The sequence below is a fragment of the Anser anser genome (genome assembly GCF_964211835.1).
Source record: "Anser anser genome assembly, chromosome: 11".
In the NCBI taxonomy this organism is placed as follows: domain Eukaryota; kingdom Metazoa; phylum Chordata; class Aves; order Anseriformes; family Anatidae; genus Anser; species Anser anser.
This window is the reverse complement of record NC_139732.1, coordinates 10,599,372-10,624,355: the sequence shown is the minus strand read 5'-3', so window position 1 is coordinate 10,624,355 and position 24,984 is coordinate 10,599,372. Positions and strand designations below refer to the sequence as shown.

General features: G+C 40.4%; 1 protein-coding gene across 3 annotated transcripts in view; it reads left to right on the top strand.

Annotated features, from left to right (window-relative positions):
- CBFB (core-binding factor subunit beta) overlaps positions 1 to 24,984 on the top strand; it is a 42,455-nt gene that overhangs the window by 10,006 nt on the left and 7,465 nt on the right. For 2 of the 3 annotated variants that reach the window (XM_083851350.1, XM_083851352.1), the window contains 2 exons: positions 12,203 to 12,319; positions 17,866 to 17,961. In XM_083851350.1, coding sequence (XP_083707476.1) covers positions 12,203 to 12,319; positions 17,866 to 17,961 — 213 coding nt within the window. Of the gene's footprint in view, positions 1 to 12,202; positions 12,320 to 17,865; positions 17,993 to 24,984 lie in introns of all 3 variants that reach the window. The other variant, XM_083851351.1, reaches the window with a different exon arrangement.

Below are 24,984 nucleotides of genomic sequence, written 5' to 3'. Positions count from 1 at the left end.
TATTTCTAGTAGATGCTTGTGTTTTTAGATTTTATGATGGCGTGTTTAAGATCTTTTTTATTTTAGCAGAGACTGCTCAGGTTCCTCTCTTTCTCTCTCCCCAGATATGTCACTTTGTTTGTGTGTCTGTAGCCTTTTTCTTTAGCAGAGAGTGAAACCTCCTTGTTTTATCTAGATATGAGAGGTGGTGTTCTTTATGACCTGCTGTTGCATAGAGCAGAGCTACCAAATTGAGACTCTTGTTGAAGCTGAGTAGTCACAGCATCCATATTTGCTCTTTATTTTCCTCAAAACTGGGAGATGGCTCTATCTGCATCCAGTTCCTACACTGTTAACAGTTAGGAGCTTGTTTTTTTGGGGAAGAGAAATCTTTAGAGCTCCTAGCTTGTTAGGTACATATTGTCCTGTGCTGGCAGGCAGCCACGGGCTGAGGTTTGGACAGTTGTTCCTGAAGACTGATTTATCCTAGGGTGCTCTCCTCCATTAGAGCATGAGTCACAGCGGGCATCTCTCATGTGACAAGTATCCACAGGCTTTTCCTCTTAATCCTTTCTCTCCCCCTGTCCTCCAAATACTTCTGTCACCGCACGCAGCCTTGTTCATCCTTTCTGGTATATGACACGCTTGTGCCATTTTGAAGCAGTGCTTATGAACCACACTTAAAACATGTTTGTGCCATTTGTGGTGCCTGCCTGTCAGCTCTATCTGTAGGTCCCAAGTCCTTAAGATCTGCCATCAGTAAACCTTTTTTTGATTAGCTTTTATTACATGGTGTAGAAGCAGTTATTCAGTCATACTTTATATATAACCTCAAGCTTTTTCCAGAGGTCTAAATGCATCCATTAGAGTTGTATAGACAAGACATCAAAATTACTCATACCATCCTCCTAGAGCTTCCCAGAAGAGAAACAAAACCGGGGCAAGTTAGTGAGCTAAATTTTGCTTTTGGGAACCGGTGATGATACATAAGGACAGATGAGTGTAGCGTGGATGAAAGCAGTACTTAAGATCCCTGCAGCATAGACATTGGAAGAAATCCAGACATTTGGATTGTTGAATCCTCTTGTTTGCATATCAGTCTCCACTTACTAAACAAAGCTGTTAACATTATGCTTCTCTGCTCTTCTTTTAAATGAATGAGAAAAAGACGAGCATCGCTGTTGAAGATGTCTGTTTCTTTGTGAAAAATCACTTAATACCTCAGTCTCAAAGAAATACTCAATAAGATGATTAAACACTAGCCACAAGAAACTCATTTTTTGCCAAGTTACTGAAGTGTTTCTTCAAGCTTTATTGTCCTAAGCACAAGTAACAAAATGAGCTAATTAGCTTGCTTAATTGCATATTTGATGTTTAGCAAGTTGGCCTGGTGAAATACGTACTGTGACAATAATATAGATAAAATAAGGACTTTTTCTCATGCAAGGTTGCTGTTCCAAGCACATGTGAGTGTTAATAAGCAGGTCATATTCTGGGGAATAGTTGATCTGCAGATGTTTTATCCATATATTTTCTGTGTCACGTTAATATCTAGGCTCGTACATAAATTCCAAATTGTAGCTATTTGAGGAGTCTGTGCAGAAATTCTGCATTCTTTTTGTATTTAAGATACTGAGCTTCAGCTGTTGCAGGCCGCAGCTCTACCTTGTGGGACTCCTTGCAACTTATTTTATCTGTTCATCTGGTATAAATGCAGAGCACAAAATCTATGGAAAGTGTCATGAAAAGTTCTTAAATCTGTCATAATTTTTCAAGTAAGGGTCGTGAAACATAAATTTTCTATTGAAATAGAGTGACTGAGGACAAAATGGTGTCTGTCACAGTTTTCAAATAATTAAAGGTCTGAAATCTAGGGAAGAAAGCAGTATGGGAGAGTAAGTGGGAGCCTTTATGTCATAGCATCATAGAATCATGATGTCCTCATGTAATCTTCTTGTTAGTGACCGAGGAGCAGTGAATATTGACGAAACAGATTGGAGGTGATGAGAAGAAATCTTAGCTTCCTTCCAGCCAGTGTATTCCTTTAAAAAAATGGAGGGGGGGGGGAGGAAAGCCCACATTCTTTGGTAGAGGCAATATTGGGCTTTTTTTTGTTTTCTTTTTGGAAAACTAATATAAGCCTAGAGAATGCTTAAGAATGGGAAAGCTTAAGCAGGAAAGCGTCTAGACAAAATAAAACAACTATGGTAGTGTATTTTTTCTCATGCCGCTAAAGAGCGTTTGGGGATTTCTTCATAAAGCCTGCATGCTTCTCTGGTTGTCGTTGTTATTTTTTTTGGATGTTGAGGGCAACTACTTCCCCTTGGGTATGGGAGCAGTGGGCAGTCATCTTGTATCTGGATGCTTCCAACAAGGGGAATCAGAGCACGGTACCCTGCGATGCGACTGTAAGACCTGGTAGCCTGGTGGGTTTCCATCAAGGAGAACTTGGGTGTTTAGTTACAGCAGACGAGAAAGCTGATGTTTCTAATCACTTCAAGGGGCTTGCAACAAACTTTTTGAAACACACAGGATGGCACTTTCTTGACAGAGCAGTATGATTTTTTTTTTTTAGCTCTGTTCTGGTATCTGGAACTTGAGGCTCAGGCTTTTGAGGAAGTACAACTCATGTCAGCTATGATTTTTTTTTGAACTTAAAGAAAAAGAATCAGTAGGTGGCCTATAGGGAGCAAAAATAAATAGCGCATAAGGGTTTGAATCAGTTCACCTCTCCCATGGACTGTGTTGGTTCTGTCCTTTCTTGGTCTTGTGCTGGGAGAATTGAAGTTGTGTTTTGACTTACCAAAGGTACGGTTACATTATTCACCATCTTTAACTCTATTTTATAGATTTCGTAAGGATTTTGCTGTTTGGAGAACTTGCTATTGAGAATATATCTGCAAGTGTTACTTTGCTAAAGGAAATTCCAAGCCATTGCTAACGATGATTCTCTGCAGAAGCTGATAATTTTCTACAGAATAACTTTGACACTATAAAATTTTATTGGGTGACGAGAACTAAGTAGTTATGTTATGCAAAAACCAAAAATGACTAGCTTGCATTATTTTAAGGCTCGATGCTGTACTACTTGTTGAATAAATATTCATGCATCAGTCCTTGACTGCACTTCTTACTGTATATGCCTAATTTCTGTGATTAGGAAAGTACAGCAAAACGAATCAAACTTCAAGGATTTCTAACTTTTTTTTACATTTGTAACATCTTTTTCTTTATTCTTTTTTTCTTCACCTACCAGTTTGTGCCCATCTTTCCTTTTTTTTTTTGTCTTTTTCCCTTCGGAAGTGATGAACATTTCTCAAGCCAATTTTGGGGGTAGGAGAAAGGCCAGATAATAAGTGTCATCATTGTTACTGCATTTTGATGCTTGGATTAGTTTCAGGAAAAAAAAAAAAAGCCAAGGATTTCAAGTGCTGTGGGTGCTGCAGCTCCTTCAGAACATCTTTGAAGGATAAGGACCAAAGGACAACCTCACTCAACAGAAGAAGGTCTTATGTCTTGTCTGTCAAATAGCCTTGCTCTTCTCGCTTTGCATGTTAGCTTTAGCTAGAAAGGATCAGAAGTAGTACCTCTTACTCGTGTTCAAGTTCTTTTTTGTGGGTGTGCCAGTTCTTCTATTGTTTAATTATTTTAAAAAGGGGACATCTGGTCTGTCTTTGTGCTTTTCTTCTTTTCTTTCCCCAGTAAGTTCTGGTTTAATGCAGTTTATTTGTACAGTTTGTGGGACTTTCTCAGTTTTTCCAGACATGTCTCCTGCTTAAGGGGGAGGCTGTCAAAGTGCTCAAGAACAAAATGAAGGCAGAAAGGGTAATTTTCCTTTCCCCTCTCTTGCTCAGGTCAGTTCCCAGGCGGTTTTTATTAGTTGCTTGCCCTTATTGTCAAAATCAGGTATTTTTCTGGTTGAGTACACTCTCATTACACATTTCAAATTCTCAGTTTAAAAACACAGGTTTAAGAGACTGTTTATTTGCACACAAGTGGCATGATGTAAATAATGTGTTTTAGATAAACCTCTCTTTCTAAACCCTCTTTGGAGTTTCTAGCTATAACTGGCTTTTGTTATACTATTTTCTGAAAGCTTGAAAAGAACTAATTTCCCAATCAATTTTGAAATTTGTGTCTGGAAAATATATTCTGTCAACGTGGCAGAGAACAGTGTGTGTCCCTGTTAGTGAACTGGTTTTGTGAGCAGGAGAGTTTCTCAGTTACGTGTATGCATTCTTGGAGAAACAAAACAGCAGTGATCTCTTCGCAATATTTTGCTGCAACAACGTTCTTGTTAAATGTTGCCATTAAAAAATGGGACTTTTTAAATACATGCCCTTTTGGGAGAGGAGATGTAAAATCCAGATGTAATGATGAAAGACCCTGTAAATTTTCATGGGAAAACCCCACCACGTATTTGCCTTTCAGATTATCCCTATGTTCTGCTCCTTGCGTTTTTGCTGATTCTGAGTTCCAGCTCTGTGGTTGGTTTTGCCTATTCGAAGGCGCACAGAGTCTGAGCATGAAACATTTAATGTTGGGAAGCATGAGGCTTTTTTGTAGCAACACTGCAAAAAAACCAAGCCACCTGTTTTTTGCTTTGTATTAGGGTGGTTTTTGGGGGGTAGTTTTGGTCAAGTGTAGTGTGTATTTCCTGCTCAGTCCAGCAACTACAATATTTTGGAAAGATGAACCGTGTCTGCAGATACGTTATTAAACAAGTATCATTTCTGTACAATAGCATGTTAGATTTTTCTATGCTAACTTTTAAGCATAAGTACTGACCAGTGATCTTAATCCAGGGAAAAAATGCTGAGGTCTCCACAGATTTTAATCACATTTGTTGTTCTGACATCATTAATGATTCATGCCTGTTTTTAGTTACAACTTGTTATTTAGTTAGCTGAAATAGTAACCTGCATCATTTAATGAAGTGTTGATCTGCTTTGGAAACAGAGTCATGGTTCCGTAGTTTAGCTAATTACACAAAACAAAAAAAAGATCATTTTTATAGAAATGACTTGAAGTGACTTGTAAATTCTAGCTCCACAGTGAAAAATTACTTTCTACTTTTATTTTTTTAACTTAGAGAAACCAAACCAAAAATCGTCACTGTAGCATTTCAGCGCTATAGAAAGCGTGTTGAGAGAGGCTTTGTCACAGCTCTGACACTGCTCCCAAGATGGTTTTAGCAGGGGTCCACACCTGAATTTCTTTACCTGAATTTGCTTGTAAAAACAGATGGTGCTGTGCTTGTATCTAGATGGGCATTTCCCAAAACTTGAGTTCTGTTTGTGATAAAACCCAGGTGACTTATGTATGCGAACCTTAGAATTGATCCAAGTGCATCCTGCCAAGCAATCGGGCTTTACTCTGAGACTGGAAATTGCAGCGAGCATTTTCTGAGCTGGTTTTGCAGCTTTGAATCTGAGTGCCTGCTTTCCTGAGGGAGTACGCTAAGGGAATGCTGTTGCTTGTTGTCCAAACACATCTGCTGTAGCTGGACAGCTAAAATAGGTACTTGGGGTGTTCTTCGGTGGAATTTAATGAGGTTTTTTGAGATACTTTTCTTTCTCGATTGCGAAATGCCTCAAGCTAATATTTCAGGTTGCATCTTGAATCATCTTTGACATTAGCATGTGTAAATTCATAAGTTTCTTTGGGGGGGGAATACATTTATGAGTCTAAAACTTTTGCTAAAACAATCCCACAACCAACAACACCAAAAAAAGTTGTATTCTTCTGAATCCTGAATGTAGCATGAACAATATTTCGGTAACTGTCAAACTAAATTAAATGTTGCCCTAAAAGGGGAAATACAGGGGTTTACGATCTTAGCAACAATTTTAATTGCTTATGTGCAACACAGCCATGCAAATAATAAATGAATTAGCCCTGCGCTCAGCTATTTTTACTTCTTTCTCGTTGCTATTAAAATTCTCGTACAGACTGTTAGCAATCCATGGGATAGTTTGTAGTTCAGCAAATTCTTTTCTTCAAGATAATTTGTTCCTGACAGTCGGTGTATTTGTATTTCTACTGCTTTTTGTTCTTAAACAAAAAAAAAGTGTGAAAGGCTGCATTTAGAAATCTATTTTATTTTTTTTTCTGAGCATAACAGTCTAGATTGAGACTCAGCAAGCATAGTGGTTTGAATATTTCTGTTTTGCTTAAGGAACTGACCTTTGTCGTAGCTGATGAAATAGGGTTGCTCTATTTCATTTTGAATGTTAAGAATTTCTGGAAAGAAAGATTCTAAAAACTGTCTGGGATGGCTTTCTTGCATTTTGTCTGTTTGTTATGGCGTGTGTAGCTAACACAGAGGAAAGAGGAAAGCTAAGGAGTTGAAAAGGGCTTTTTGCAGAGAATATTTCATGCCCTACCATAGGCTGATCATTCCCAGTCTTACCAGCCTCTTCCCAGGTTCCTTACCCAGCCAGAAGCTACAAGAGAAATACCTTCATGTGCACGATGAGGATGAGGAAGAGCTGAGCCATCGGAGCAGGCTGCAGGTGGAGAGGTGGTGGTGGTGGTGTGTGGGGTGTCCTGCGCCCACCGCCCTGCGGTCCCTCATCAGCATCTGTGCATGAGCTGCTGAGGGCCTGCGGTGACTTGGGTGCCACACTTGAGGGACCTACGGGCTGTGTTCATCGTGAAAGCCACAGCTCGGTCATCCACGTACGGCTCTTTAGGAAAGAGTCGTGTTTTGTCAGGAAGTATCACTTCCTTTGCGTTTTTACAGAACGGTGTGAAGTCTGAACTCGAACAGAACCTCGGTTTTGTAGGGTGGAAACCGTTTCAAGATGTAGGTTTCCAAGTAACCTGAAAACATTTTCATTTTGTGTTTGAAGGCACAATAATCATACACTTTGAAGTGTGATAGGTGTAAGGATTGATATAAATTTGTTGGCTTTTATGAGCTCTTCCAGTTTGTAGTGATGCGTCTGTAGTTCTCAGATTAAAAGCACCAAAAAGTGTTGTTTTCCTGGTGACTTTAAGTGGGATTTTTTTTCCTCCGTTTCCATTCACTGTTTTGGCCCCAGGGCTATGTCACAGGGGTTCTGTTTCAGAAGGAACCGATGCTCTGACACTTGCTGTAAACTCCATTCTTGACTTGGTTATTTTTCGTTAGTTTCTTTTAGTTATTGATCACTCATGTTTTAAGTTTGAAGCCTTGTATGGAGATGTCAGCTTCTACTGCAACTTCGGATGTTCTCAAGCAATTCAGCTCCTAAATTGGAACTGTTCTTTTTCCCCTAAATAAATAGCTAAGGATTTTGGTGTATATGTTCTATTGCAAAACTTCAGATAGTGTTTTTTTGCCTTTCATCGGCTGCTGCTTCCCTCCTGCCCTGCTCCCTTTCTGAAGCCCTCTGATCAGGATGCTCACGCGAGAGTCACGGTGTCTGGGGAGGGCAGGCTGACTCAACAGCCATGCCAAATTGGTGTGGCAAGACCACAGCCTTTTATTTACGAAAACGTCTGTGTATTCCTTTGAGACTTCTGTTAAAGGAAAAAGATGAACGTATGATTTCCTCTTTGACTAGGTAGTCTCCTTTTAGTCAGCAGCGTCCAGAGGTGGTGGTGGTGTGTGTGAGAAGCTGAAACAATGAGGTTAGCCTTAACCCATTTAACACCTTTCGTACTCCGAGTAAATGTTTACAGCTGTTTCTTTTTTAGTGGTCAGTGTTTCATACGTGAAGTCACCGGGGAGGCTGCAGTTTAAATATTTCAAAGTGGGGTATGATTCAGGGGAAGGATCAGGACTGGAGCGTACGTACGTGGCTCGTGTGAGCGGTTATGAATGGGCAGCCGTGTGACGAGGCAGGGGGTGAGTCAGGACCCAGTGGCTTCTGAAAGAATGCCTTTTGGTCCAGCCTGCTGGGAAAATGAAAACAGAAGGGAGGGAACGGCACCACTTGGCCGGGGACTGGTGTTTCCTGGGGGGGTGAGGTCTGTCCCGGCAGTGGTACGGCTGTTGCAGTGTGCTGATTCATTAGTCAGTGGGTGGTGAGAACCGAGTGCTGTCTGGGGGAGGAAATGGCTGGGGTGCTTTAGGGAGAAGGAACATTTTCTGTAACTGCAGGATGTGTGGATGGAGTGTTCAGATAGTGTATCTGCATCGAATCGGTTAAATACCCGGGTGTTGTGAGATAAGGATTTACTAGAGGACAAAAATAGGATGTGAAACTGAGGTTTTACGTCTTGTGTTCAACTCAACTGTTCTCAATGACGAGAAAAAAAGCTGTTTGCCTGCTTCACTTTATTCAAATCAAGTTTGGCTTTTACAGTATGAACGAGTGGTGTTACTTGAGCCAAGCCCCTGTTTTTTTTTCTTGGAACAGCAAAGTTAACTCTCAGTTGCAGTTGGAGGAGGAGGTTACTAATTCAAATTCAGATGAAGAAAAATAACGTAGAACATTTCAAAGAGCATGAAATGGAAGGTGAGATGCTGCATGTTGAAAGTGTGCGCAGCAGTCTGCTGGTGAGTTGAGAAAGCACAAGCACAGCTCAGCTATGTTGAGCCTAATGGATTTGTGCAGCATCTTCTCAAGTTCATGTGTGTTTGTGGTGTTGCTCGTCCTCGAGCCAGATAATCTGCCCTGAGATAAGCGTGTCTACTCCTCCTGGCTTTTTGGGCAGCAAACAGTGTTTGAACGCTGAGAGCCAACCTGTTTCCAACATCAAAGTAACACTTTTTTTTTTAAAAGGTAAAATCTAATGCCATGGTGTTTTATAGTGGGAGTTGTAAGTGGAAAATGTAGCTTGAAGTGAAATGAAATTTTTGCGTAACAGCCACCTGAACAAAAATTCAGCTGCTTTAAGCTACTAAAAAGTGCGGATTTCAATATGTGACGGTTTACCTAGGTCTCCAAATCTGAGTCTTACAAAAATTCTGAGTCTTACGAGCCTGGCTTCGAAATGCTCTTATTGAAAGCACCAGATGGGTTGGGAATGGTTTATACGATTACATAAATGCAGTTAATCTGGGGTTAGTAACAAAGCCTTGAAAGAGTTATTCTAGCAAAGTCATCCTTTTATCTGGTTTTAATCCAAGTTTTATAGTTCAGTAATATTAAGGGGGGAATCAGGGTCTTTATAGAAATCGGGTGGCTTTTTTCCTTTGCCATCTTGCTGTGGTTGTCATCGGGCAATTTTCAGAACCGAGCTCTGAAAGTTCTTAAAAGATAACTTTGTGCTGGATTTTGAGGTGTGCTAACATCACGCGATCGTAGACAAGGGCAGTAATTTATTAATGTTCTGTTAGGTTTGGAAATGGAGGGGGAACCATCATGGCTTTATCTGAAACGAAGGAAACGTGTGGTTAAACGGTTTTGGCTTCAGTCTTAGGTGGTTTACATTCCCCAGAAAGAAGAGAGGGGGGAAAGGAGTCTAAATTCCTTTCTCTACAATAAAGGAAAAAAGCGCCAGTTTGTTTTATTGTGTGTTGTAATGAGAGAGTTCATGCGCAGGCACATGCAGCTTTCAGTGTGAATTACACTAAATTTGAATGATTATATGGTAACTTCCAACTCAAATGGCTTGCTAAGAAATTCACCCTGTCAGAAGTGAAAAACATTCATTATCTGGGTTTTGATGCTAGTAGAAGCGAAGACTTGCTGAAACCAGTGGTGTAAAGCTTTAAGGGCTCTGATTGAGGAGCAAGGGCAGGGTACCTTATGCTTTATCTCGAAAGGTCAGGCTGCTTGCCTGTGGCTGGCGAGCTGCTTTATCAGCTGCTGCTCGGCGTGCCTCGAGCAGATAGCAGGCATCAGGAATCACATCCCTTCTGTCAGCTCCTTTCCCTTATGCCCCCTTGACTTCTGAAAACTTCCAGCAGTGCTTGGGCTTCAGGTGATGCTCAAGGTACTGGCTTTGAGGCACTGAGCCCTCACAGCTGTGCCCGAGCTACCTCTGCTTACACTGAGTTACCCAAAGCTCGCACGGACCGCACGAGCAGCTGCAGGGTAGTTGGACAACGCTGTTGAAACATGGCAGGCAGTGACAGCCTGATATTCCTAGTCAAAGAAACAAGCAAACAACAAACAACAAACAAACAACATCCCTTCTGGGCAACTTGCAGAGCTAAATGTTGTCATTTCTGAGAATTTTGATGTAATTTTTTGATTTCCCAGGTTTCTGCTTTGGGCCAAAAGTTTGGGGAAGGTGAGTGAAAGGTAAACCCTAAACAGAGATCAGCAATTTTTTTTTGGTAAAAACAAGCAGTGTTAGAGTGCAGGTTGTCAGGTCTGTAAAGACCTGTAGCTGGGTTTATGGTGCTTTTTTCTTGCTGAATTATTCTGCGTTCTTAGAAGAGGATGGCTCTCGATTTTAGTGGCCCCTCTATCTTTTGTCTTCCACTTCTAAACCAATTAAACGCATCACTTAAATGACGTGCGTACCATCATTGTATTTCTTGCGGGATGAATGAGCCAAGACTGTGCTGAAAGGGAGCGATGTTGTATTTAGCATGTACGAAATGATTAATCTTGAAAGGAGGGCTGCAGGAGGTGGTTTCCTGGCAGTCCACGCCTTACTCATGCTGGTTCTGCCTCCCCAGCTCCCAGGGCCTTGGCTGGCAGGTCCTTGTGCTGCCCTGCAGCAGGGATAGGTGGGACAGCTGGACTGAGAGCACAGGGACAGAAAACCAATGCATATTCTTTGTGGAGAGCCTGCAGTAGGAGCTGATACGAAGATGATGTGCTTGAAGTCACCTTTGTTTCTTCGTTATTGTGCTACTACTGCACATCGTACTAATTAAAACATCTAGAGCGTTCCATACTGAAGTGTGGCGAGTTGTAAAAAATTAAGCTCAGTGAACAAATGTGCATTTTATTTGGTGAATAATGTCGCTTGTTTGCCATTTGGATTCGAGTTATTTGTCTGTTGCTTTTCTTCTTCCTTTCATGTTGTTAAGTGCTTAATTTTACCTGGACAGCCTCTGCAGGAGGAAGGCAGGCTTCCCGTCCCACTGCACCTCCTGCGTCTCCTGGCCTGCCCTTTTTCTGCTCGAGTGCCCTTAGCTGCTGAGCGTGGAGCTGAGCGGGCAGGCACAGCCGAGGTGCTTTGAAGTGCACCGTAGCACTAAACATCAATTACAGTCTGCTGATGAGGGTTTGCCAGAGGATGAATTCAGAGCGATTAGAGGAGACACTGTGTGAAATTTCCCCTGGTGAGCCGGGCTGCTCCTGAAGACTGGCATTTTGAATGTCTCGGCAGCCTTACATCTGGAACGGGCGCTGGCCTGCGCGTAGGGTTTGCCTCCCTAGCAATTCAGCATAGACAAACTTCTGTTCTGCAAGTGGTTTGGCTTGCCAAGTAGGGTGAAATAACTACTAGAGGATGACGGTTTTTTTCTTCATGACTTGGGTAATTTTGCTGCGTGAGTTTTTTTTAAGACAGATCTCATTAGCTGTAGGGTGTCAGATGTGTTTAGTGCTGTGTTTGCTTCTTGTTCAGTTTCTTTGTGGAGATTAATCTTGGCCTTTAGAAGGGGGAAATGCTTCTGTTTTATATCACTGTATCATCCACCCTTATCTAGCTGTAGGGCCTTAAGCTCGTGCATAATTCCTTGCTGCTGTTCAAGGCACAGATTGATGCAGGAGATGGGTTTTGATCATCTGGTGTTGATTCTTTTGAAGACTTTCACAAATGCCAAAAAAGACAAGGGACGACTTTATTTTCAGCATTGTGTGTATGTGTAATGTATTTTGCTACATTCTGGTTTGTGAATTGAGGAGGACTGAAACTGGTGCTTGTTCTTTGTTGAAAGAACTCACATACAGAGTAAAATGCAGTGCTTTTGGGTAGGAGGAGGATGTTCATTTAACCATTTAAATGCTCTGTGAAGGATCTTCCAGTCTGGCAGCATGCCACTTTCCCCGTGATGCAATGGTAAGCTGACAAGAAAAACAGTTACTTTAACTGGAAGTGGTAATAGAGTTCTAACCAAATCCTTGTGCACGCCAGTTTATAAAATGAGAACACGGCTCAAATTTATTCCATCGAGTACAGCAGGCAAAAGTTACAGCATTCGCTTGATTAAAACGAGTTCTTGGAAAGGAGGCAGGAGAAGCTGTTAAGCGGAGTCTCATGTTACCAGCTGGCCTGGGTGTTCTTCTAAGAATACATATAGAAGCTTCCCGCATTGCTATTTTCATTGTGCAGGCATGTGTTTAATGCCTTCAAACTTACAGCGTGTGCTTCGCTTTTATTTCAGGTGTACTTGAAGGCACCTATGATTCTCAATGGTGTCTGTGTAATCTGGAAAGGCTGGATAGACTTACAGAGACTGGATGGTATGGGCTGCCTGGAATTTGATGAAGAGAGAGCACAGGTAAGACAGCACGCCCGGGCTGCTCTGCCTCAGACACTTCTCCTGGAAGACAACGTGCAGTCAGGTAGCAGTCACACGTGGTAATTTGCTTGCTTTCTGCCTTCTCTTTGAGTACAGTTCCAAGGAATATTCACAGTACAGAAGTTCAGAAATGTGGTTGTAGCTAAACCAGTGTTTTAATTAGAATAAAACATTAGGGGCAGGAATCTTACAGCTTACAGCTGTAGCTTACAGCTTTGTGGAGTGGCTTAGCACTATTACTATGCTACAGAGTAGTAAATCTTAAACTATTGGGAAAGCTATTACTGTAACTTGAAGCAATTTCACTGGCAAGTCTTTTCCAGTTCATTACTTTTTTTTTTCCAAAGTAGCTTTTTTGTTTTATTACATGGTGTCGTTGTCAGGAGACGAGAACAGGGACTCGGAACGAGTGGGGCAGGGATGAATAGAGCTTTTTCATCTGCTCTCTGTAACAGTGGGAAGCTGCTTTAAGGTACGGCAGCTTTTGAGAAACCTGCTTCCTACCACTGAAGTGACTTTTAGCAGCTGAATCTTTGGCCATGCACAAGAAGAAAGCAAACAGAGGAAATAACTTTTTAAGTCTATATAACATATAAAAGCTTCACTCGCACAGCTGTAGGAATCCTTAATTTATGCAGACTGAAGACAGACATTATTTGCTTTTTAAATGAACCTTGGTAACAAAGTTACTTAACTGATATTAAAAGCTGCTGCTCCATTTTGTGTGGGCCTCCACAAAGATCATGATATACCTCAACCTGTCTTTGCACTTGACAGTAAGTTGGATACAACATCAGTTACCAGGCTTGTGACTTAGAATCTGTAGTTTATGGTGAACTCAGTAGTTCGCTTTGTAGTTTGAGAGTTTAGAAGTGTTAGAATTACACAAAAGCATGGCTTAAAGTGCTTCTAAGTACAAATTACCTTTAGTTCCTCTTTGTGCGCCCATCCCCTTTCATTCTGATCCATGGGAATACATTTACATAATAAAAATTGTAAGGTAAATAATTGCAGAAACATCTGCACTTGAAGTAGTCTTAGTATTTTCACTTGCAAGCATTAGTTCACATGGCAGAAGAGTTTGGGAGCATGGTTTGGATTTGTTCTGGATGGAACTGAACAGAAGGACATCGTTCAGGACCACATCTCATGCACTTTGACCTCTAACAGGTCAGCCTAGGTAGTAAAGTCCAAAGCAAAACCTCTTACAGTGAGCACAGTGTGGATGTCAGGTCCTCACTTCACTTTACAGGTCCTCTCCTGGCGAGCTGCACCAGTTTATTTCAGCTGTCAGCTGTAGCCTTTTCTCTGTGAAGGGAATAATCCAGGCAAAGATGTGTGTGTATGATACGCTCACTCATGACTCCAGTCGAATTATCCTTAGAATAATGATTTTGACATGAACCTGGGTGATGTCAAAATGCTTCTGACCGACTGTGCTTTTGCTGTTTCTTTTTGGGGTTTGTAGCTCTCCCGGGGCTGTTTCTGGCAGTTGTGCACAGGAGCTGCTTTAAATAAGGATGTATTTTCTGTTTCTGCTGTGTGCATCTCATTCTCAGCTGTCCTCGGGGCTTCCCTTTTAGTCATTCTGAAGCCACAGTTGGTCACTACTTAATAAATAGGGACCCTGTAATTCCAATTAAATGCAAGGAGCACTCCTCTATTCCAGATGTGCAGAACTGGAGGCCATATTAATTAATTAGTTTCCGTTCAAGAGTTAGAAGTATGTAAATCAGATTTTTATGTGGAGATGTGTAGTTGCAAGCTTTGCGGTGCCTTGCCTCTCCCAGACTTCAGAAACCAATTAACGCATTAGTGAGATCGTGTTACTGTGACTGTGCCCTGGCTTAATGCAAGTACTTTGTGTCAAAACCATGTCTTTCAAATAGTCACAGCCCTGGGTGCTTTCTTCAGGATGTCTAGAGTAGATGGTAGGACTGTTCTCAGATTAGCATGCCACCTTTAGTTAATCTGGGGGAGAAGCTGCAGAACCAAGCTTTCCCTTGAGTGCTGCTATTAGCGATGGCACTCGCTTCTTCCAAGGCTGGGTGTCAGCATTTGAGATAGCTACATTTCCGTTGCAGCAGTGTTTTCTTTAAAAAAAGAGTACCTGCTATAGGCTGTACGGATTAGAACTCCTTTTGATTGTATGGCTTACACAGCAAGGTCAGATGTGGACCCCTGAGGATTGTGCAAGAAAAATCCCACGTTTCTTGGTCCGTGCCTGTCATCTCAGAACTGAGAGCAGACCGACAGGGACGTGTGTTCAGGAGGAGGTAGCGTCAGCCTTCTCCAGAACTGGATAGCTCCTGAAAAATGTGGGCACCCTTCCAGCAAGAAAGGGTGGTCAAGTGACCTGCGGGTTGAGTGCTTCTCATCTAATTTCATGACATGTTTTTGCATGCTCTTCGATTATTTTAGCTCCCTGACATGCATGCTTGGTTTCAACTACACTTAAGAATTCCGTATTGTTGTCTTCAGAGAGTATTTGTGCACTGAGCATATGATTTATTTATTTTTTTACATTCCCTCACCAAAAAAAAGCATGCACACTCTCAGATGTCAGTGCTTTCTTGTGTTTCAAGTTCAGGGTGCTGAGCTGGAGGTATTGCATAGGGTATCTGCAGAGATACACTTGCACTCAGTTACACGTGTGTAATTTATTTTCAATTCGTACTTCTTAGCAGTTAGCAGTTAAGTGGTTCTTAGCATAACTAGTTAAGGCTACGTTAAGTGCAAGTTAGAGGGGAAAAAATACTGAAAATGTAAAAGATGTAAAAACTTCAATTGTTTTCCTACACGTTTCCCCAAGGTTTGCAATGCTAACAATCTCTTACATTCTTTAGTTTCCCTTTTCCTGTATCTGCCGTTTGCTTCCTCTGCTAGAACTGTTTTCATACTGCTAGTGGCAATTGATCTAACTGTCAACGTTGATCCCAAAATTACACTGGTGTCAGAACTGGTTCAAGTGCTTCATGATACGTGGCATAGTATCTGTGGTGCCTGTTGTTTTGTCATGTGAGGTCCTACCAGTGTTCATCACCCCCCCCACACCCCTGCTGTTTTTGGGTAAGCTTGCCTTACACAAATCTAATGCTCTTGCATTTTCCTGTCTCTTAACACTACTTAATAACCAATACTGAATCAGCTACGATTTTTCCTTGCTGTCACAGTTTTTGAAATGATGCTATCCTTGAGCAGGTCAAAAAATACCTCAGGAAGGAAAGCTGCATGCATAATAAAGTACTTCAGTTGAAACTTTTAAGCTAGTGCTCTTTCTATTTAATCCGTTCGTGTATTCCTGCTAAGCAACCTTACCTTTTGTTACTGGAGGCCCTGATTCACAGCTGCTTTTTGAGGCTTCAGTGGGCTAATGCACATAAAGCTCCACATAGGTGCTTGGGTATCTTCCCCACCTGGGTCTGAAACTTTCCTGAATTTGCTATTTGTCTGGAGCCTCACTAGAAGACTGTTTACATCCTCAGTGCTTTTGTCTCTCTTCCGTAACACCACATTCTTGCTATGTAGTTTCTGTAGTTATAAATTATTGTCCTTAGAAAGGCTTTTCCTACTGGACTCTGGTGATTGGTAGGTGGGGATATGGGTAAGTCTCTTGAGTTTATTTTTTTTCTGATTTGGGGCTGTTTTGCTCTGTTCTCACATTGATATGGTTCATGCTTGCATATTCATTTTATTAGTAGATTCATAGCAGGAGCATTTTTACTGAATAAAACTAATATTTATAGGCTTCATACTGCAAAATTTGCTAGGCTGTAGTTACTAGATTTGGGTGACATTTGAAAAAGGGTGGTTAAACTCGTGTTGTACGAGATTCTGACACATTTAACTTCTCTCATAACACATCACCAAGACCAGAGCAGATCTCTTTTTTTTTACTTAACGATGAAGCATCAGAATGTAACTTCTTCCCCTTTCTTAGACTTTAGTAAACCAGTTTTTCAGTTGTCAACACAGTAACACGCTGATTCTTCTCTGAAATTCTAACTTAGTATTTTTTTGGTTACGAACATTTTTTTAAAATATCCTGGCTGAGGCTGTGTTTGCTTCTTATTACGCTTCAAATGATGGTAAAAATGTAGAAATCTTGTACAGAAAAATCCTTTTTTATTTAAATCTACCTCTCCACCCCCCAAAAAAAGTACTAATGACACTTTATGTAGCTTTGTAAATTAGAAACAAGGCAACTTTTCTGCAGGCATCAGAGACACAAACCTACCTATTTTATCTCTATCCTTCTGTGTCATTAAGAGCAAACTTTCTGCTGTCTGACATTGGTTGTTACATGCTGCATAAGCATTAAGATATAGCTATAAAGGACTGAATTCTACTTTTAAAAATAGTAGTGTCAAACCTACCTTATGGGCAGCTTTAAATGTTGCCTTTCAGCATAGCTTTCTGGGGAGCTGGCTGTGCAGTTATTGACTGACAGCTGTTTGTATTTAACTGTGTTAGGCCACGAGGGGCACTCATTCACATCACTTCACAAAGTAGCTTCAGGGTACATGATTGTGCCGTTGGCAAAAAAAGCAATTTAACATTCTCTCAAACTAGAGATGTTTTATCTGAAATTAAAAAATTTATGCACTTAATCCCTTGGCGTACTAAAACTTTGAGTTCTCACAATGTTTTTGTCCTCTCGCAGTCAAGGTTAGGGTTTTTCTTTTTTTTTGAAGAGAATTGTAGACTTGAAAATAACATTTGTGTGTATGTGGGAGTGATAAGCAGAGTTAGCACTAATTATAGGTGGAAAGTTATGAGGGAGGAAAGACAATACAGTTTATCACTTACTGTTTTGTTGATCCTTTGAGCATTAAACATATTCCCATGCATAAGCCACTATTAAAAATAAACAATAGGGTTGCTGTAGGCTTCCTCTGTGTTGTATGTGCATACGTACAAATTAGTGAAAGAATAACTTCTGCTTTGCATTTTGCAGCTAAACCTGAACAATTTAAATGCTATGTAAGGATTATGAAGTATGTTTGTACTGGCACACCTTCAGTAGCTTTCAATAAAATGAAAGATTAAATTGGTCTGTAACTTGGGTAATACCTTTTTCTTTTTTTCAAAGGAAGATAATTAAATTGCCATTATGTATGTCATGATGTCAGTGAACTGTCTCAATATACCCGTGAATGCTGTCTTCAAAATGACTTTTATGAGGAGGATAAAATGTATTGCCTCTTTCATATAACTTCTGAGAATTTCTAGCTTTCAGACAATTAAACAGTATTTTAAACTACTGTTGAAAAGCAGTTCTCCTTTGAAAATGCATTTAAGTAGTAGCTGTGTTGCAGCTTTGGTTACATCTGCCATAGTGATGAAGGTAGGTAGTAATTCATTAACCTATATGAGCAATTCCTGAACTCATCTGTGTTCTAGCAGGTTCTGTAGGGGACACTAGTCTTGGCTGCTGTCAAATGATTCCCAATATTTAAACAAAATGTAGTCCAGTGGAAGTTAGGGTTGCTTTTTGTGTCACTCTGTGTCATCTGTTTTGGTAGCAGGAGGATGCATTGGCACAGCAAGCCTTTGAAGAAGCTCGGAGAAGAACTCGCGAATTCGAGGATAGAGACAGGTCTCATCGGGAGGAAATGGAGGTGAGGGTTTCACAGCTGCTGTCAGTAACTGGTTAGTACTTTCCCAAAACTTTAGATTGTTTGCATTGATTTGTCTGTGTGTACAATGTTGTGGATTTTGTTGTTCAGTTTTTGTCGTGTAAAAATCGCAAAATGTGTTGCTTTAAACTCTCCTAAGAAGGAGTTCCGAACGTTCAAAGTTGATGAGAAATCTACAATTTCTAACATTCCTTTCTGTAGATGATCTGTTTTTTTTTTTTGGTGGGTACTTAAGCTGTGAGGCTATACTTGTTCGCAGAGCTGCCATCTCTCTGTCAAAGGATGCTTTGATGGCAGATACAGGCATCATTTGCCTCCCATGCATTTCCTATGGATGCAGAAAAGGCTTGGGGAGCTGCTGGCAGATAACTTTGTAGCTAGCTGGCTGTTCCATGGTGCGGAAAACATGACCAATTAACTTAATCAGATACCAGTCAAACTCTAGTTTCCTCTCACTTTGTTCTTACTGGTGGGGGGTCTCATTCCTTTCCTTCCTTTCAGTGGTATAGTTCCCACTACCTTGTGCTTTGCTTCTTTAGGGGCCTGCAGTCTTTTTTTCCCTCAATGAGAGCAGAAATTACTAGGATCTAGAGAAGAGGAGCCAGAAACAGGAATGGAAACCAGCTGCTCTAAGATGTCAGTAAGGCAGGAGCTGGAAGAGGATGAGTAGTACATAAGGAGAGCTTCCAAGGCAAGTTAAGGCAGCCTGTCAGTCAAGCAGAGGATAGGATAAGACAGAAGGAGTTTGAATTTATTTCCTTTGCTAACTTTCCTTCTTACTCCCTGCTTTATCCAGTATGGTCTGACCTTAATCAAACATGACCAATCTTCTGTTCCTCAGGGTTTTAGAAAGCTTTGTTGTTGTTATACTGCTAAACTGCTTTTTTTCTGGCATCTTCACTGATAATTGAGGTGGTTGAGCAGGCTTTCCTTCCTTCCAACTGAGAATGGAAGACATTGAGTGTGACAATGAGAGGGAAGAGAGATGCAGAGAAGAATAACCATCACTTTGAAGAGGTGGCCAGTGTTCTTTTGCAAATGCTGATGTGGCTAGGTCAGATGTCAGCTGTTGCAAAACTAAAATCCTTGCCTTTAAAGCTTCTCTACCACTGGATCCTTGTAAAAGCAAGACTACCTGGATCATTTTGTCTCCAGTCACATCGTAGCTGGAACCTGCTTGTAAGTTGAGTTCAGAAGGAAGTTAATCTTAAAGCTCTTCATGCAGATCTGAGGCAGCCTGCCTTAATTTTAACACAGTAGGAACTTGAAGACCAGCTTTATATCTTTGACCTTAATTTATATGTCAACTTTTGCTTGATTCATTTTCCTCTACCATGCCCTTCTTACCTGTTCCTGTTACTCTGCTTGCTGAATGCTGAAGCTTTAAAATATCAAAAGGCTTCCTAGAATAATTTTTTTGCAGTTCTGTGGGACTTGTTCTTTCCTCCAAGTGTAGAAACCCCTTATTTGCAGCTAAGATGCATAGAAACTTTCAATTGGCAGTGAGATTGAGGTAATACCAAGCATCTGGGGCTTCACAACAGACATCAAAGCTTGTGACACTGAGGTACAAAAAACCAACAACCCTGGCCATCTGCAGGAACTGGACTCAATAACTTCTGAAAATGCTCTTGCTTTTAATAACATAGCAGCCAGTTGTTACTCAACGATGTCGTTATTAGCTTCCAGTACCCATTTTCTATTAAAACAAGAACAGATGTTGTCCATCTCTGAAGCCCTGGCATGGATCACCTACAAAAAGGAAGAAAAGGAAAAATAAATTATTTGAAATGTGCTTAAGCAGAATAAAAATGAATTGCCAAATTAACTTCAAACTTATTTGATACCAAATAGAGAATTTTTTTATTAATTGCAATACATTTTGTTATGTGTGTTTTATTGTTATTTTACTGTGCATGTTTAATATGTTTAACCAAGTAATCTTTCCTGAGTTACTTGTAGGTCTGACTTTTTAAATTTACATTTTCTTATTTGTATGTTTGGGGGAAGACTTCCTGGCTACACACCTAGAATATTTACAGATGAGGTTTTTCACTCCGGGTGTCAAAACTGCATAAAAATCGGGATCTGAGGCCTGGGGAATAGACTTGCAATAATGCATTCCTCAGGAGGAATCAGGTTTCCAAATCATTGTTTGGGTGACTTTTTTGCAGTTGTATTCTAATGCAGCTTGTAAGCAGAATGAAAAAATGCACGTTGCTGTGTTTGTTGTATTTATGGCCTCTGAATTTTCCCGTGCGTACAGTCTTGGTCAGCTCAGAAGTATGGTTTGACAGTTACAAAATGTTAGTCCAAACTGTATTGTGGACTGTTTGTGTAACTTCAGTAGTTCAAACTGTGTCTTTGGTTGCACTACAGAGATGGTACTTGAAGATTTTTAGAGGGCAGTTAGAAAAGGTAGTTTTAAGTATTACGAGTGCATTTTTGTTACACTACATACAGATGGAGTTCCCCACAGCATAGACTTTTTGATGTTATCTGCACATCTCATCATTACTAAAATTTCAGATTTTTTTTCCTGCTAAGCATGGCATGGACAGTGAAACTTGGAACTGCCAGGCTTGGACCAGGATTGCATCAGCATTAGGGATTGCTTGAGGAATTGCGACACTGTCTGTATAAAAGCAGATTTTTGACTGTAGAATTAGAGCTGAAATGCTTTAATAGAGACCAGATTCTGCTGCAGTGGGGGAGGGAAGGAGAATCCTGCAGTATTCCACCCACTCCTACCCAAAACAGAGGCGCCAGCTCTTTGGAAACATTCATCTGTCCAAAGCCTGGCAGCATATGAAAATGATCAGACTCAATTCTTTATTTATACAGCTTTCTGTGTAGGAAAGATTCCCTATCTGAAGTCTGTCTGTAGACTTTTAAAGCAAAGTGGTATATTATTGACTAGGAGCAATCCCAGCGAAAGTTCCTGAACAGTTTAAAACAGTTGTGTGGGGCAGTTGGAGATTTGTATGGTTATACTTTGAAGGGGAAAAATAGTAAGTGCAATAACACTTAATAATGAAAATTAGAATACTAATCATTCCTAAGTGTCCTCTCTATTTAAAAAAGGAAAAAAAATCTCTGTAGTGCTGTGAGGCCAACAGAAGAAAGTTTGCACTCCTTTCAGCAAATACTGTACCTTCTATCGATGACTTCAGTACAACAGATCCTTATTTTAATGAATGTATCCTTTGCATTTGAGGACAGAATTAGTAGTGGCTGCTAGGTTATGCTTGATTTTTTTCCAAAAGTGATCATATTCTGGTCCAGTTATAGCATTCATCCTAATGTAAGTAGGATGTATTACTCTTTGGTGTGGATGGATTTATGAATTTTTGCTTTAAGGCTTTAAGTAAAATGTGTTTAAAATGAGTTGAAATGTGTCCTGTTATACTTGCGACATGTTTCAGTTCTGAATCTGAGATGGTTTTGGTTTTTGTCAGCTTATATAGGTTGGTCACATCGAATACCACAAATCCTGCCTCACTGCATTCAGGACTCCTTTGTTTCAAAGATGCTTCTGAAGTCAGAGAGTGTTTTTAATTACTGCCTTCAAAATTAATAATATGTTCTAATGACTTTCACTCTTTACAAAAATGTTAGCATGCTGAGACAGTAAGGATTTAATAATACACGTGAAGGAAGACCTTATCCCCAGGTAAAGCCTACTGTAAGAAATAAATGTCTGAAGTTTCATAAGCTTGGGAGCACCAAGCTACTTGGCAAACTCACACTGTTCAGTGACTTCACACCAGCTGAAGGCCACATTCTGTCTCCATAAGCAAGCACCACACCATGGTGAACTTGGTCCAAGGCCATCCTTTAGCCCCGTATTCGGGAACTGATGCCAGTAATCAGGTATACGAACTTGAAATACTTGTACTCTGTTTGACAGAGGGAAGCAAACAGAAGAGACTGAAGAGACAGCAGGGATGGCAGCGAGGCAGATGATGATTTTTGTCTCTTTATCCCTTTTTCTCGGGCAAGAGAGACAATACCAGTGTTCGCTCCTGTTTGGTGTGGTTTCGGTATGAATGACCAGAGTGCAGTGTCACGATAAGAAATGCTTGCTGGAAATTACCGTGAGGTTGCTGTCTAGAAATGCTCGAGTCTTCCAGTAAAAACTTTTTGCTTCTTATTCAGCATTCTGACCGTAGTAACATGAAGCAAAATGTGTTCAGAATGACTTTGAGAGATTTAAACAGCCCTCATTCGGTGAAGCTGGGATACCTTGAAAGTAACAGCCCGTGGTCAGTCCAGGAGGAGCAGCCCTCAGGTGCCTCCTGCCAGCTGGAGCGAAAAGTATCAAGAAAAAGTATCAAGCTGTGGATTTTCAGCAATGAATAAGGAGTAGAGGGTATCCTGTCTGTTGCTATATTTTTAGGTACTTCTTATGACTGTTTAGGTAGGGCAAACAATAGCTTTAAAACAGAAACAAAAAGTTATTTGAGTGCGCAGCGTGCCCCACTCTTTCTCTTCTGCTTAGCCAAATGCGTTCTACAGCTTGTTTTATTTGGGGGTGGGTTGGATCTGTTGTCAGTTTTCCGACGTAATTTGTTCTACAGGCGTTTTTGAAATGTAATAATATTTTTCTAGTTTGTGTTCATTTCCCATCTTACTGCCATGCTTTTTGTTTTAGCAATAATGCAAGTAGAGAGGCAGAGTGATCTGCTCTTCCCTGAAACAGCGCAGTCTAGCAATTTGTCTGTTTGTGGTCTTGTGCTAAATATAAATAACATTAATGGCGAAGCAGAGCCATTTTAGGAAACTGCATGAAATTCTCATTTAAAAAACCTTCACATTTTGCTGGGGGGAAAAAAAATGTTTTGAAACTTTTTGTTGTTTCTTCCACTAGAAATCCCTCTCAATACAAAGCACCACATTTTTTAAAGCAAACAGTTCACAATTGAAACAAAACCTAGTAGTAGGCCTCATTGTTGTCCAAGCTTCTAGGCAGTGAAGTTATTCTCCCTGCTTAAAGGAAAAGAAGCAAGATGAAACTACCAGTGTAAACAAATGCCCTAATTATGGGTATTTTGTTAGGGTACAACTTGCTTCAGTAGAAAATACAGTATTGCAGTCAGTTTTCTTTTTTCCTATTTGTTCCTCATCACACTCTGACTTGAGTTTTTTTTTCTCAAAAATTAATCTGGAATGAACTTAATTACTACTAATTGTGTACTCTCCAAAATGACATTAAAATTATGTCATTTAGTCTAAACTTTAAGAAAACTTTTTGGATGTGAAAGCAACCCATACGGTTACTGGGTAACAGTGGGTAGTGCAGACTTGGTGTATGCGTGTGTGTATGTAGAGAAAATTTTGTTGATATTCAAGATGTATGCAGCACAACTGAGGGGAAGAAAGGCATTAAAGCGCGTGCGTGTGAATATACGTTGCCTGAAAGGGTCCTGTGATGTGCATGCAGTACCAGTAGGCTGGTAACGTTATGACTAGATCGTTTCTCAAGAACTTCTAAACAGCTGAGATTTCTGCAAAAGTGCTAGGGAATGCATATATTGGAAAAAACAATTTGTGCTCTACTGAATCAATGCTGGATATAGTACAGAGGAGATCAATTTTGCAAATCAGGGAATAGTGTAATATAAGCATCTTCCTTCAGTCAATGAAGGTTAGAAAGGGGCTGAGCAACAGAGGAATACTGTCTGGGGGCAATCAATATTAATTATAAATTTATAACCTTTACACCAGCCTTCAAACAGTACTTTCTAAAAGGAAGCATTTTAAGCTTTTTTCAAGTTTTCAAACAAAAGTTAAAATTTAACTAGGCTGTACTTGCAGCTCTTAAGAGCTTACTCTGTTCATGTGCTTTTTTCAGTCCAGTTACCAGTATGGAGTACTAAAATCAGTAGCATCGTCGTAGATTTTAAACAAAGATAAAACAGTTGCAAGGACTTCAGGCAAGTGAATTTGGAATTCATTATTAAATTGCATGTACTTGGTCTGGTCGTGCTCTGCAGCCCTGTAGTAGTTGCTGGTGAGAGCAGGCTCAGCATGTAACACAACTGCTGTGCACTTTTAGGTTCTAGGAAGTAGATCTTTGGAAGCTTGAAATGAAGTCTTGACAGAGGTAGGTGCTAAATGATTTTAATCTTTGTCAAGAAAACTGTGTTTCAAGAAAACTGTGTGTCAAGAAAACTGCCTTTCAGTGAGCAGAAAAAGCAATGAAAATTGATGCAAGAATAAAATAGCACGTTGAGTATAGAGTTTGTAACAGTAGTTGTTCTGTAAGGACTTCAAATGTCTACATCTCTTACCAAACCTGAAAGAATTTTCCATTATTGGAGTAATTTAAGTGGTGCTTGACATAGTTAAAAAAGATCAAGGTGACTACTTCATCCCAGGTTTTAGGTGGAACTGGCTAGGGCTGGCAAACAAAGCAACTGCTGATGCTGGATGCGGGCTGTGAAGTCTCTAAGTATTTCTCTAAGCGTTTTTCTCTCTGCTTCTGGTTCTTTGTTTGGGTGTTGGTTGTTTCTTTTGGTTTGTTTTTTTCCTTTTGGTCCTGCGGTTGTATGCTTTTCAGAAAAGTATTTGCGATGTGTTCTCAATTTTTTTTTAAATCCTTTTCAGGAGGTTAACAGACCTTCTAAGAGAATCCAAATGTTCACTGTTTAGTTTTTCATAACGTAGCCTGATTTTTCACTTATTTAGTAAATTATAGATGATGGATGCCAAGGCACATAATGCATCTGCACCGTCTGCTTCAGCAGGATGGAGCTGCCAGAATGCAATTAAAGAATTGCAGTGGGGTTGTACATGGAACGGCTTTATTTAGGCTACTCTTTGTGGCAGCACTTCTTCAAATTATCTCTGTTTCTTCTTCCCTTCCTCCCTTCCCCTCCACCAGTGTCCCATTATCTGTTCCTGCTGAACTCCTGGTAAAGGGAGGTGGTTTTCTCAGGTATGTCCCAGAGCTGTGCCCCAAAACCTTCAGAGAGTCAGGATGCCTAAGGGAGGGAGAAACTT